Source organism: Phalacrocorax carbo, chromosome 9, assembly GCF_963921805.1.
Source record: "Phalacrocorax carbo chromosome 9, bPhaCar2.1, whole genome shotgun sequence".
In the NCBI taxonomy this organism is placed as follows: domain Eukaryota; kingdom Metazoa; phylum Chordata; class Aves; order Suliformes; family Phalacrocoracidae; genus Phalacrocorax; species Phalacrocorax carbo.
Genome location: NC_087521.1, coordinates 38,127,970 through 38,143,090, shown reverse-complemented (window position 1 = coordinate 38,143,090; position 15,121 = coordinate 38,127,970). Strand labels below are relative to the sequence as shown.

Sequence of the window (15,121 nt, the reverse complement as noted above, 5' to 3'; positions counted from 1 at the left end):
AACGGTGAAAGGGTTCATTACAATACTGCGTGACCTACGCCAATACTCGGTCACGTTGCCCGGTAGAGGCACGTGCACCGAACTCCCCTCAACCGAACACTCACATTCTTTCTTTTGCTTAGAAAAGCTTTTTTCCTACGCAGTGAATAAAAACTGTCATTTTGTTTTCAATCCTGTTCAGATGCAGAATTCCCTGAGATCTCTGCGAAACAGCGCAGCTAAGAAGAGGGCAAAGCTGAGCAGCAACTTTTCAGATCTTGAAAGTCCTGATTCTGCTCTTAAACTTGATCTCTCCGTGGATTCCCCCTCCCACGCTTCCGCCCTGAGCATGGGCTCTCACGGCGAAAGCGGAGTTTACAGCCAGGAGTCTCTGACTTCACCTGTGTCCACAGTCCCCCAGAGGAGGAGAATAATGTGAGTGGCACTTGTATGTTAACTCTGCTTTGCAACTCTCACACGCAGTCTCTGCTGGTGTTAGTTAAATATTAAAGGGAGTGAAATCTGTAATGTATTTGTTATGTAAGATTGCTTTGCTTAACAGCTTGATTTTTGTATGTGAATTATTTTCCTATCTGAAAATACATTGCTCTCTACAATAGCTGCTTAATTACATTATTCTGGTTTGTGCTGGCTTTTAATTTGAAAGAGGCCCCTGGTGCAGCCACAGTAACACAGTGGAGCTGGTGAAGTGCTGCCAGTGGTAGTAAATATTTTATCGAGACTTCAGCCTGCCATAGAAGGTATGTGAACCATAGCCTAAACAAATGAGTAAGAAGGAGAATGAGTTAAGAGGAAGGATAAGGTTTGCTTCTTACAGCCTGGAAGCTGAAGAAGGAATGGGCTGGTTTTTTGGAAGACAATTGAGAAGTTTCTTATTACTGCGAATCATGAACTGTTTCCATTTTACTACTGACAGACTACTGTTAATTCAAAATGCCTTCACAGAGTTGTTCTAAAAAGAACTTGTATGATGACACATGCTACTCTGAAAAGAGCAGTGACCCAGCTGGTGATTAGCAGTATAAACTATGTTATTTTTTAATGAAATAAAACAGTTTCTGAGGTAGTTTGCCACCTTTACAGTACAGAACCTCCTTGCCTGCTCTCGGAGCCCATGATAAAGCTGTTTGTATCTCTGACCCGAAGATATCTTTTATTTTCATGTGTACTGAGTGCATCTTTATCTAACTGGCATACAGCTGAACAGCGAACAGAATAGGAAGGGAGGGAGGGAATATATGAAAGGAAGGTTTTTGAGGCAGAGGGACACTGGAATGGTTCAGAAGCAGAGGCTTTTCACAGCTGTAAAGTCTCAGAACTGTTTATATGTACGTATCTTCCCTATATGCATTACTGCTGAATCACAGTTATAAAAATAATCTTTAAAATGAAAAATGCTAGAATACTTAAAAAATCAAGACTACAAAATTCTGTGTGTGATGTTCTTCCAGGCGAGGTTTGGACTAGGACACGTTCTATACAGCATGCCATTTCCATTATTCAGCGACACACAAGCTTAATGTTTTACAGGATTCAAAGATACAGGAATTCTGAACTAGCAAGGAAGAGAGAGGCCATCTGGCAGGAAGGCTGGGTTTGTAGAAGTGACAGAATATATCCCAGAAGACCTTAAAAGCCTTGGAGTGTTCGTAAAAATTTCAGAGACTTTAGCTGGGACGCTGCTTTGCGAGCATTGGAAGTTGGCATTCTCTGTTCACAAAATCTGTGTAGTTGGGCAACAAGAACACAGGCTGCTCCTGTGTAGTGACTTTTAGAACGTCAGTTTATCCACTGATAAACTACCCTGAGCAATGGGAGCTTGATACTGGTATTAGTGAAGTTCCTGAAGCGTGGGATTTCCTCAAGATCTTCTAGTTGTGTGCATTTCAGTCCCTGGCAGAAAGCAAAACAACTGCTCTTTCCCTGTGACTATTACAGAGGTAGACATGGCATTTAACAGTGCAGGGCTCTGGGCTGAATCATCTTTAGTATTCAGATGCATCATTTTGAAAAAGAAGTATCTAGATTGTCTCGTAGATAGCAGCGTTTTCCTGGTGAACGTCTTGTGCTAGACACTGAGCTGGAAACAGCTCGTTTCTGGAAGGTTAGCGGCTTTGGTCGCTGCCACTTGCCGCTCTTTGCTGGGTTGGAGCCAGCATCGTCAGTCCCCTAGGCCAAACGGTTCCTCAGCTTTACGAGTGCATGCTAAATTTGGTCCCAGAGTGCAGTTTATTAAGAGCTGTCTTTATGGTGTTCTTCATAAAGGACCTGCTCGTCAAGTAACTTCTATTGAATTAATTTTCTTTTTCCACTCAGTGTGAACATTTGTAGGAGTACCCTGGCAATATTTGTCCACCAAGTACGCTGGGGAGGAGAAAATGAAACCTGTTGATGTCTGTGCTACAAAGTGTTGTTCAACTGGGCTCTGACTAGTGTGTAGAATTGTATTTATAAAAATTTGTTTTCTATTTTAACAGGTCAGACACCTTTCCGCTACTTGGCAGCAAATCACAGCCTGCAAGAGTACCCTCAGCAAGAAGCAGAGACCTACACGTGGCAGAGCATAACTCCAGCAGAGGTATTTTGCTGTGCCTATCAGTGTATCTGCCTTGCTTCACTGCTGTCACAGAACCGTCACTTGATGTGTCTGTTCCTGTTCAATGAGCTCGTGTCCCTTCAGTACTTAAAAAAAGGGTGATTGCTAGACGCTGTTTGGTGAAACTGAGGTTATCCTGTGGTACTGCAGGGGAGGAGGAGCTCAAGGGGTTCTGCCTTTCTGAGCCAGGATAAAATACGTTAATGCAGAAAGTGTGTGCGCTTCCGAATTCAGTGCAGCATTGTGCGCACGTTCATTGGACACCAGCTTGATAAAGAGTAGGAAGGGTCCAAATGTTGCAAGCAGTTGATTTCCTGGTAGGAAATTGAAGTTAAGTGATGCTGTTCTATTTTACGCTGCAGTGAAGTACAGGTAACCGCGCACTCCTGTAATCGGCAGAAACTGATTGCTTACAGTTGTTTATGTGTAATCAATTTTGATTCCACTGGATGGAGGAAAGGAACTGAGGGAGCCATGTCCACAGAGGTCTTTTCTGACCTCTCTTCCCGAAGACTGCTCTTTGCATCCCTTCGCAGCCTCAGCAGCTCTGTGTTTTTTCCAAGAAGTTTACAAAACTTAGCTCAGTTAAGATTGGAGGGCGTCTTAAGGCCTGAATTTGCAAAGGCATCACATTAAAAAAGACAGTAGTTGCTACTGAGACCGATGGTCTTTTTTCAGAAATGGAAGCTATTGCCCCTCAATTTAGCTAAGGCCACTTTTCTCAGGATAAATTAGCGAACGGGTTTGTCAAGTAACAGCGTAAGTCAGAAAGCAAATACTGCGCATACTTAGTAGTACACGGTGTGGTTAATGATTTTGCCTTCGTCATATGAAAAGACCTTCTGTGAGAGGTTGACCTTCAGTGTAAAGTAACGAGGAGCACATTTATTTTGCTTACTGAGCCAGCTAACCAAGCAGAATGCACAGCACTGGGCCTCCTGCAGAGAGCCTGCGTCTGGTAAGGTCAATGTATGCTGTGCAGCTAACTGGTGAAGAAGAGTCCTTCACTCCCACTGCTGACTGGACTTGGCCCATCACACAAGTCAAACCTCAAGAAGCTCTGAATTTTTAAACTATAACTTGGAAAACTTGTGAAAATCAGTTCGGTATTTAACTGGTCTCGTCAGATGGAAGTGTTTTTCTAACGCTGAATGAAAATCATCTCATTACATTTCTGTTTTGTTTCGAAGGAGGGAATATTTTGTTCCTCCAAGCAGCTACCTTCCTTTTGTATTTTTCTTTCCCTCTTTTGTTTTCAGTCCTTTAGACTAACTCCTAATTTTTTTTCTAGCTTTCCTTCATAAGTCAAACTTTTTGAACTTTTTAACTAGGCTGTTTTCAGCAGATCTGCCTCTTTCTGGACATGCAGGACCCGTGCAATACCCCCCGTACGCTGCGAGCTGAAAGGATAGCTACGGTTGCGTTGCTGTAGAGCGTGCAAAATGGGTCCTGGCCTACCTGAGTCTCGTTCTTCTTGGATCGTTCTACTTTATCGTGAGCTCCTTGAATTCAGATGCTGTCCTCAAGCATGCGTGTATGCTCCCCATTGCTGACCTTTATTTGAATGCAGCACGCAGCCTCGTTATCTAGCTGTTTCGGCAAAACACTGGATAGTAGCGGCTCCTGAACAGACTGCGGCAGAACCCTGCTTGATACGTCCCTCCGTTTGGAGAATGAAGCTTTTGGTAACCGCTCTGCGTACATATGCCTGGGACGATACATGGCATCTCTCCCTTCTGGCCTGCCATGGGGTCTGTTGCTGTGTCATCAAAGATCAGATTTCTCTGATTATACTGTTTCCTGGGGGGTGCTTCCAAATGTGTTATTTGCCCAGACACAGTCCTGGGAACTGAATTGCCCAGCATATGGGCCAGTTGTCCTCTGGCTCCGTCTTCAGCTTTTTTTTTATTTTCTCAAGAGTTTCACACTTTTGCTCTTTTCTGTTCTGGAAATTTATCATTACTTATCGTTAACCTGCTAATTGAGCTCAGCTTGCTTCAGCTCTTCCCCTAAGGTGAATTTTACCCGCTTCTCTTAGCTTTGTTTTAATAGAATGGTAGCCCTCAGACATTTCTTCCCAAATTCTTTCTGTCACATGTAAGTTTGTGCAGCTTTTTATAGTCGACACCGTGAAAACCTGCCTGCCTGCTGTCAGGCCTGCAGCTCATCTTTCCCCTGTGCCCTGGCAGTGTCAGAGGCCAGAGGGTGCTGTTGTACCAACCACAGCGCTCAGTGGATCAGTCCTGGCGTGTGAGGTCTTCATGTTGGGTGTGTGAAGCACTGTAACAACTGGATTTCATCGGAGCAGTGCAGAAGTTCATGGTCAAGGAGTTCTTGGACCTTCAGGGGATCTGGCCAGGTAGTAATTTTGGAGAGCATCTCATGCCAGCCCGGATCAGGGCTCCGTCCGTACTCTTCCTTCCTGGGGAAGCCTCACCATCTCAAGAATGCCACAGCAAAACAATCCCTTTGGTTTCCATCCCCTAGCAGAGCAAACCAGCCTGCTTTGATCCCAGCTCTCAGCAAAGAGAGCACAAGGAACCGTGTTGAGGGTCTCAGTACGGCTCTTGGCCTCACAGGGACACGGTTGGGTTGACGGGGACGGCCACCGGCGCGCAACTGCGAGACAGGCGGGCGCAGGCGGTCGGTCGGAGATGCGTCGGTGCCGCCGGCGGCAGCGGGAAGCGGAAGGGCTGCCCGCTGCCCCTCGCGGCGCGCTACGGACGCCTGGGTGGCTCTGGTTAGGTCAGCCCGTCACCGTGGTCCTGCCTGTCAGTCCCCTCGGTTAAACGTGGGGTTAGTTCCATGGAACTTGTGGAATATGTAGTAAAAGCACGTTGTATATGAAAAGACTTCTGTCTTTTTAGGTATTTTAATTTTAGGAGGATTTGGGAAAGCAGAAACGGTCCTTTAAAGGATTCCTGAAGAAATTAGTGTTGTTTTGTGTTGGTTTTTAACCAAAACTAAAATATGTGCAGGACATTGTGCAGGCATAACTTTTTGGTCCATTTCTGTGGTCTCTAATAGTAACACAAAAATGTATTTTATGACTTCTAGGGTATGAAACGGGACGATTTCTTGTGTTTTAACTAGTATTTTACTGTTTTCACTTAGCTGACTTATGACTTAATTTGGCTTTTAACGCTGGATCGCTTAGTGTTCACTTGTTCATATTTACCAGACTTTAAACTAAAAAGTAATTTTTAAACTTTGAGTTAGATTTTCAACCTGGGTTTATCTGTAAAGGCCTTTGCATGCAAAAAATGAATAGAGCCTGAGCGTTTGTGTTGAAATGCTCAGATTTCTGTGGGCAAAAATGCTCACACTGCATGCATGAAACCAGTCTGAGGGTCCCTGAAAACATAACGACTTGGGAATCCTGTAGGAAAATCTATTTCTAATTTTTTTTTTAATATTTGATTTTTTCCCTTTTGCGTGGCTAGCATTTGATGATAAGGGGACTTCTAACGTTGGCATAGTTGGCCAACGTTTGAACTGTGGCAACGGAAGCGGAGATTATGAGGACAAGAAGCAAGGCGAAGTGTCACGTACTGTTTTTAAAAGTCAAAATATGGAACGCCAAAGAAATTTTAAGCATGCAAAAGGTTGGTGAGTTTGCTACGTTGCTGTTCAACTGAGCTCTCATTTATAGCAAAATCTGAGGCTACGTAGAGCCTTTCGTAACACAGGTTTTATAGAAAATATATTTCAAGGCGTTTAGCGTGGTTTCCTTTTTTCTAGTCTTTATACTTACGCTAAAACAAGTTGTGTTTTTTTCTGACATTAACTGAAATTAGACTGCCAATTAAATTAAAAGTCAGGCGATAGTACGTGGCAGGAACAGAGGACCAAATTGTTGTGTATCTGAGTCTGAATAAATGAGCAGCTTTAAAAGTTTGGGTTTAAATTTCTGTGTTGTTCATTGGTAAAATTAAGGAACTTAAACCGTCGTACTTTACATTTCAATTTTAACTCTGTCATTTTAATGCCTCCTAGGAGCTGCTGTGCCCTACAACAGAGTTGTCGTGTGTACGATGTAGATGATTTCTCCGCCTCTAAGCTCGTTAGACTAGAGCAGCAACTTTGGGGGTTTTTAACATCGAAAAGTAAAACGTGGAAGTCAGTTTAAGCAACTTACGGTTTCACTGTCTCTGGTTCAGATCTCCCCCACAGTGGCTAAAAGAGATATCAAGTAACCATGTTTTAGTGACAAATACAAGTTTAAATAGTGACATTCCACATGTTAACAGACACTGGATAACGAAGGTCTTTGTCCCGATAAGATTTTGTGTTTTCTCCGTCTCATGTTTCAAGGTTAATCGTGGAGAGTTTTGTCTATTCACAAGGTTGTATAGGAATGGTGGAGTGCTATTTTTTGTCAAACATTTAAAGCTCAGCGATGGAAGTAAAGTTTGTAACCAGATTTGTAAATCCTTCTCTTTTTTGTTAACGCCTGCTTGTCCTGTGATGCCTGTGAAATGGAAGGTTGTAGGTTTTTCAGGCTGGGAGCTGAGCTTAGGACAGAAGGTCCTGATCTGGGGGTGGCGCACAGTATCTGATGCACATTCAGTTACAGTCTAAGAGAGGATTGCTCGTGAAGCCTCAAGAAAATGCTCAAGAAAATCCCAAAAGACCAATTTTGTCAGTTTTTCAATGTTAAAACTTGGAACGTTCAGAAGCCAGTGATTGGGTTTGTGGGAGGACGAAGTAACACTTTCAAGAGAAACCTTTTCACTTGATCTTTTTTCTTGTAAAGCATAAAAAGGAGAGCTCCAAAATTAGAACCGTGTAATCAGGTAATCTATAAAGTAGAGGCACCTGTCGCCCTCTTGCCTGCATTTCTGGCAAACCAAAGGCTGAGGAGAGGGCAGAAAGCATAACAGAGCTGTCAGGAGCCCCACGCTGCTGCGACGCTGCAGCTTGGCTGGTCCTTGCAGCTGCCAGGGATTTGTCAGCAGCCGCGGATGTAGGCAGAGGGCTGTCAGGTTACCAGAGCGTTTCTCAACTGAGATGGGTCAGTAGTCCACTGACTTCGTTTATGCGCTTTCTGGTAGGTGATCAGGCTTTCCTAAGTTGTCTTTTTTCTTTTTAGAAATTTCGGATTATTCCGGTTAAACAGCAAAAGCAAACGGTGCCTTTCTTTTGACACAAACCATCGTTTTTATTTGCAACTAGTGCCGCCAGTATAGAAGTACGTAATATATGGCATCCACTGTGGTGAAGAATTTGAGGGACTGCTAATTTTTATGGGAAACAGCGTTAAGTGCTGCTCGGGGAAAAAAATACTTCAGGAAATTCAGTTTTGATTCATAAGGAGCAGTGCTGTGCTCCATGGAGTGAGTTAGAAACTTCTGGGTGTTTCGCTGGAATCAGTCGGTTTTAAAATCCTCTTACAAACATTTGTTTTCTTTTATGATCCTTCGGCAGAAATCCTGTTCGCTGTATGCTTTCCTTGATTTTGAGGATATCAATATTTAGTAAATCCTGTTAACTTCAGTAACTTGAAAATAGACCGATTCGTGATAGATTCAGATGTCAACGTCTTTTAGAAGAGTAAAACAAGTACCAAAGCGTGAACTACATGATTTACATTTTGTGATTGTTTTTTTTTTTTAAGGTCTTGCAGAGTCAACGTCTGGTTTTCCACAGATGAACAACCTCGATTTCATTTCACCAAGTGTCCTGTCTGAAGATGCAGTTGTAATTGTTGGTAAAGGTATTACAAAACCCAAACTATCTCTCACATCTCATCATGTGATTAAAATGAGGGAAAATGTACTTTTATAGGGTGGGATTCGGTACAACATTTTAGATCATGAACAATCTCCCGTTTAAAGGGGAATAAAAAGAACGATACTTGCAAGTGTTCCTGGATATGCTATTCCATTGCAACAACGAACGGCAGCGCATTATGAAGGCTAGGTGTGGTTCTAGCCCGGTGCGCCCACGTGCACGGGCATCCGTCCTACTCGGAGTAAGGTAGGAGTACCTTTGGGTGGAAATTGGCACCAATAGCACAGCAGCAATGTTTTTATCTTCCTGAATTACTTTTGGTTTTCTCTAGTTTTTGCTAGGTTCTGCTGAATGCAACGGTTATTTCGGTGGGGGCACAACATGATATGCCTTTCAGGTGTTTTTGGAAGTCCTCCTTCCGCACAGACGCACAGCCAGTCCGTAACGTGTGGAGCGAATGGAGATGACCGAGCTGTCGAAGAGGAGACTGAGCCATCAGGGGTCTGCGGGAGAAGCATCCAGCAGAACAGCGCTTCTCACTTCCATCTTGAAAATGAAAGAGAGGTAAGAATTTCATAACTTTCTTATTGCCTTGCTTCCTGTTTTTAGATGTATGAATACAGCTCGATACAGTTTTGTGGTCTCTATGTTATGGTAAACAAAAGTTTGATTAAAATAGCCTACAGCCATCAAGGTGCTTCTCCCGGCTTTTTCTTTTTGGTTCCACCTGGATATTTTACAACGGCAAATTGCTGTGTCAGAAGCTTCCCGCCTAACTGGGAAGTCTCTGGGAGAAGGGCTGCAGGTGGGCCGGGAGCTGGAAAATGCCCTCTTCTCTGACTCCCACAGCACAAAGAAATGTGGAAGGAGGAAGTGGCTGATCATGTCTCATGTTCTGGGTGGATGTATTAATCTAGCTCCATTCATCAGTTTTTTTAAAAAACACTGCCTGAGTGTCTGTCCCGTAATAGGGTTTCACGAGGAGTGGTGCTGCTTTGCTAAATGCTGTTTACATCTGTTATAACATGGAGCAAGATTGATCTGAATGAGACGTGATACAAATTTTAAAAAAATTTGGAATGAAAATCGCAGGTCTTTCTGAAAATATTTAAAATAACATTTTAAGGTGACTAAAACTTTAAGCTAATGATAAACAGTGCCTTAATTTTCCCATTTCCACTGAAGAAATTAATACTTGGAGGGATCAAATTCAGAGGAGTCAATGGAGGAATGTATTAAATGCTGCTAAGTTTTCATGAGGAACTGTAAGCGTCTTAGACATGTAAGAGCGTAGGGTCAGATCACGCTGTTGGAGACTGCTGTTTACAGAAAACCCTGTGTGCTTAAATGTGCGTTAGCCCAGGCCGTGTATTTGTTAGTTAAAATTCTAGGAAACTACACAACGCTGCCAAGGGAGAGAAGATCTTCTCCTGTAGACCTTAGTCCTCTAACTATTCAGGTATTTTAGGATAAGTGAGTATTTCCCTTAAATGTTTAAACCTGGAATGTTGCTTCTTTTTGCCCGTAGGAGTACTTACCATGCAGAAAGCACGCGCTCAGCTCTTTTCAGGATTATATTTAATATTTATGGGAATAATTTCCTTTTGCTCTGTAGGATAATGGTGACAATAGTAAATTTCCATACTTACCTTAGACAATATCAAGAACCGGGTACCAAGGTGTTGGGTAACTTGTGCATTATATTATAGCGCATACCATAATGGGGGCGTTCATTTTTTTGCAGATAAAAGTTGTCATGTCAAAATCTGCCCAGGATAAGATGAGGCGGAAGAAAAAAGATGAGAAAGAACGCAGTCATGAAGAACATCAGGAAGTCACAGACCTCGAAGAAAAGGAAGAAAACCCTTGGGAAAGACTTAAACTGAATGAACCAGAGAAAATGACAACAGAAAGTGAGGATTAGTGTTTGTCTGAAATGAGCGATATCCTGTTAAACGCTGCCGAAATGGAAGTTAAAATCCTGTGATAATTACCAAAAATCATGACTTAGTGTGACATAATGTAATACCAGAATTGATTTGACACTGCAGTTTACCCTTCAGTCATTTGTTGTCAGTCTTATAATGCAAATAGTGGAGGTTAAAGTGCTTATGGGAAACATTTGAAAGACTGTAGTTAAGAAAAATTTCAAAAGACAAATTAGGACTGAAAATACTAGTTTTTTCCTTTTTTTCTGATTTGTTGTTGTGGTTTGGACATTTCCTTCTATTTTCTAGGGGTAAATCTCTGTGGGGATATATTAACGCCGTCACGAGCCGTGTCTTTGTCATTAGAAAATGTTGCCTTGAATCATTCATTAAAAAGAGCATCCAGTTTGAAGAAGACAAAATGTTCAGCCTTGCTAGATTCTGGTAAGCTGTTACAGTAAACTAAAGACTGTTAAAATATTTGGGTATGTGGAGTGGGACAGTTCCAAAATACAATCAGGTGTAATACGATTAGTATGTACAATGGGCAGTCCTGAGGTGCTCGGGAAGATTAGTACTGGGGGGAGTGGGGAAGGGGATTAGCATGCCTCATTCCTCCCTTGAAACATTTTTCATCTATAATTTGTTAGGAAGATGTTTGAAACACGAGAGGGTTTTTTCTTTGCTGAGCAAATTAAATGATGTAATGTATTAATGGCAAATTGACTCCCTTCTGTCTCCAAGAATACACATTTCTGGGTTCATTTCGTCACGGAGGTGCCTCTAAAATAGGCAGTAGAAATCTTTTCAGGCTGGAAGATCATACTGACAATGGCCAAAGCTCTTCAGAATTTCTCCAGCGGCTCTTTCAGTTTTACTGTATTGTGTCTTACCACACTGTTCTTCAGCACATTGTGAATCCAATCTTACATTTAAAACCCCCCTACCTTTCTGTTTGTGACTTTTTAAAGCGATAGTTGTTGGCAAAAAAAAAAAATCATTCCTCTGAACGAAATGCTGAATAATGGAGGATGTAACTGGGAAAGCAGTCTCCTTGAAAACCTGGTCCCTTAGTAGCAGCGGCCTCTATATACCTCAAACTCGTAGTATTTCCTTCCTTTGAATGGATTATTTTCTTCAGATTATGCTAATTATTTGTAATGCTTCATGCCTTTGTAGATGAAATTTCTCTTGGGGCACGAGGACGCTATAAAGACCAGACCCCGTCAGTCACTCATAGCCCAGAAATAATGGACCCATCAGAACTGCAGCCCTTTTCAAAGCCAGAAGCGGCACTGATGGAAGCCCTGACACTTTTAGCTGATGATGACTGGTAGGTGTAACCATCTACCTACATCCTGAATCTAATGTAGGTGTTTGTTCTGATAACTTACTTCAAAAAAATAAAAGGCAAAATGGACATAGCATCAAAGGTAGTGAGAAGGATTGCAAGTGGTGTATGAGAAAAAAGAAAAACTTCTTTCTTCAGTCCAGATCTAGATTAAACTGTAACTGTTGTAAATTGAGGCTTAGCAGCTAAGCTTTCGGAGACACGGAGAGATGTCTAAGTTTAAGTACTGTTCCGGAGAGGTCCCCCACCGACACCTCCTTGCCGTTTTCTGTGGAATATCAGGCTTCACTGTGCTCCAACCAGCGAAAGGGGGTTACAGTGCTGCTGCCTTTTCGTCTTGGGGAAGGAAAGCACTCTCTAATTGCCACTGGCGCAAGCTGTGGAGGGAACCGCGGGAAAGAATTGGGACTGCTTTGCTGAGGTAGTCCTACCACCACGTTAAAAGCAAGCCCCACTTTGAAGGAATTTTCTACGTGATATGTCATTGCTTTACTTCACAGTCTGAGTTGTTTGCTATTTGGCTTCTTGGAACTCTGTGTTTTAATGTTTTTATGAAAATTTGCGGATGTTTTGAATTTAATTAATTTTTTTTTACATAGGGAGAAGAAAATTGAAGGCCTGAACTTTGTTAGATGTTTGTCTGCCTACCATGCGACTATTCTGACCGCAAAGCTACATGAAACGAGTTTGGCTGTGGCTCAAGAGGTTAAATTTTACTATCAGAATATTTCACTATTTGTGCGTGTATGTATTTTACAGCCCTCAGGTACACTGAAGTGAAATGGTACGTTCCTCTGTGGTCACTTTTCCTCTGTTGGACGGTCTCAGAAGGATGAGTTTGTTGCCCAGCAAAGCAGCGCATGCTTCCGATACCAACACTTGATCGGATTTGCTAAGAGGCTGAAAAAATGTAGATTGTAACTTTGTAACATTTTCACCTGTATTTTAATTCTTGCACGTTGTGAATCACCTTAAAAATTTATTTCTCGGTTGCTTTTAATGTTGCTTAAAAATTACAAAGGGAAACATTAAGCTTTACTTATTTTAAAGTATATTTTATAAACATTATTCATTGTTTGTTTGGGTTTTTCCTGTGTGCAGGTCAAGAATTTACGCTCAGGTGTTTCTCGAGCTGCTGTGGTCTGTTTAGGGGATTTGTTCACCTACCTGAAAAAGAGCATGGATCAAGAACTAGATAATACAGTAAAAGTCCTTTTGCACAAAGCTGGTGAATCCAACACATTTATAAGGGAAGAGGTAGACAAAGCACTGAAGGCTATGGTTAATAATGTGACTCCAGCACGTGCACTTTGTTCTCTTATAAATGGAGGGCAAAGGTAATTCTTATAAAGACTTTATAAAGAAATAACTTGTGAATAGATTAAATTTATCAAATACAGTCTTTTAAACCAAAAAAATCTAAATACAAGAGGCAGAAATTTGAAAACATAGTTAAGACAGCTCTGCAGAACTGTACCCAGGGCAATGTTTGTTGGCATGAAAGTAAAAGGTAGCCCCCCCTGTTTCTTTCCGTCCGTTGTGTAAAAAGTTGGCTGTTGTTTCTGAAGCTTGGTATATTTTCTGGTCATTTTGCAACACTTCAGTAATTTTACTCGCTGTTAGCATAGCATTCTTAGGAAACTGCTGTTTGCTTTGCCTAGTAAAGCTCACATAGCATTCTCATTTTTCACTCGCTCTGCAGTCAAATGCCTGTCTTTTTTAGTTTTCAGCACCAGTTTTTGTTTAGAAAGATGATCTATAGCTTACGATCCTCTAGCTGCAGCTATCTTCGTTGATTTCCTGTTCTTCTCTGGACTCAGCTGGTGAACAGTCCTTTTTGTCTGCATTTTAACGTCCCTTACAGTGGTGGTGGCCATTATGTTCTTGAGTACCTCAAACAAGCCTCCATTTCTGGTTGCATGGTTTGATTCGGGCCTGTAGCTCGCCTCAGGCTGTCGCAGAAGTTACGTTCCTTTCTTTCACTTCCCCTGTTAATTACGCTGTTCTTTTTCTTTTCTATCCTCATTCGCTCTAACAGCAATACTTAATCAAGCCATCAGGCATTCCAGTACGTTAGATATACCCCTACCTGTACTTAATCTCTTACCTATCTGTCAGTACTTAGGTGGCATTTAATAGGCCACGTTTCTCGTAGCCTATCCCTTCCATTGAACATTTCAGATGCTCCGTTATAAACCAATCCTTAGACTTTCTGCACAGCTACAAATCGTAAGAGTTAGTCTTGATTCAAAATGTTTTGTTTCCTGGGAAGCTGGTTGTTGTGGAATATATCGATTCTGTCTCCTGAAAGCCAGTGGGAGCCATACTACCATCACCTGAACTTTAAACTGAAATGCAAATGGGGATGCAAATTATTTATGGATCACACCCACATGTAGTTGTTTTTGTGAATTTATGAGCAGCAGACAGTAACGGCACATTGCTGTAATTCAGAAGCCATGTAAAGCGGTCTGTTTATGTGCTCCCATCGTGTCTTCAGAAATCCTTGGCCAAGCAATGCTCATGATCATAACTGGCTACAGCTGATCTCCCCATTTTCAGTGGCAGATTCCAACACACTAACCCATCCTCAAGAGTTTCTTAGACCTACAAACATTTGACCCCTCCAATGTGTGAACTCAGATACATTTTCAGATACTTAAGGCATCAAAATTATCTGAGCTGTGAGTCCGAATACAGCATTTGAAGCAGGGATTAATTGCCTCACACCTAAGACTTCGTCAAAGTGGTGTCTAAATCCTGGAGTACAGTATGTTCTAATGCATAACTCATCGGTGGAGGGCCTAAATAGCACTGTTACAGCTTTTCTAGCATTGGCTTCAGGAAGCTCTGGCCATATTAGCAACAAAGCCTGTGCAGCACATACGGAGCTTTCCTCTCTAGGGGCCGTAACAATGACTACGAGAATTATCTTTCAAAGTGGAAATCTGGGAGAGAAATGACGTGTGTCTGCAGGACGAAGTGGAAAGGGTCTGTCTGACACCACTGTGTAACTACACAAACGATAGCTTTTCTAAATTTGGCTTATACGTTAAGGTGCTTATAGTCGCCACAACTTAGGTATTCAAGCTAACGGTTACAGCTTTGCCTACAATTCATAAGACCTTTTAAAATTTACCTATTTTCTGCTCAACACATTTCGAGCCTACTGTGATCATAAGTATTAACACCTGCAACCCCGAGTAGATCTATACACACGCTGATTCTTCAGCAGCTACAAAGCTGATTTTGACTTTACCAACAAGACTAATTAAAAACATTTGTGTTTGCTTTTGTGAGATGCTGCTCTAAAGAGACTGGACTACCACTGTAAACTCACCTCTGAGAATAGGTGCTTGATCCAAGAGCATGATTCCAGGACTAGATCTGAAAGTGACTCAATTTCAGGAATTTTAAAACCACTTTTCTTATCTGCATGAATTGTGTTTAGTTTTAAGGTCTTAATGTGCATACAAAAAGATTTCCAACTATTTTGCATGGGCAGCAGGCGTT

General features: G+C 42.0%; 1 protein-coding gene across 1 annotated transcript in view; it reads left to right on the top strand.

Annotated features, from left to right (window-relative positions):
• TOGARAM1 (TOG array regulator of axonemal microtubules 1) overlaps positions 1-15,121 on the top strand; it is a 44,087-nt gene that overhangs the window by 20,099 nt on the left and 8,867 nt on the right. The window contains exons 6-15 of the mRNA XM_064461208.1: positions 182-414; positions 2,478-2,578; positions 6,040-6,201; positions 8,214-8,312; positions 8,727-8,893; positions 10,074-10,242; positions 10,567-10,701; positions 11,437-11,590; positions 12,208-12,313; positions 12,710-12,945. Coding sequence (XP_064317278.1) covers positions 182-414; positions 2,478-2,578; positions 6,040-6,201; positions 8,214-8,312; positions 8,727-8,893; positions 10,074-10,242; positions 10,567-10,701; positions 11,437-11,590; positions 12,208-12,313; positions 12,710-12,945 — 1,562 coding nt within the window. The remainder of the gene's footprint in view (positions 1-181; positions 415-2,477; positions 2,579-6,039; positions 6,202-8,213; positions 8,313-8,726; positions 8,894-10,073; positions 10,243-10,566; positions 10,702-11,436; positions 11,591-12,207; positions 12,314-12,709; positions 12,946-15,121) is intronic.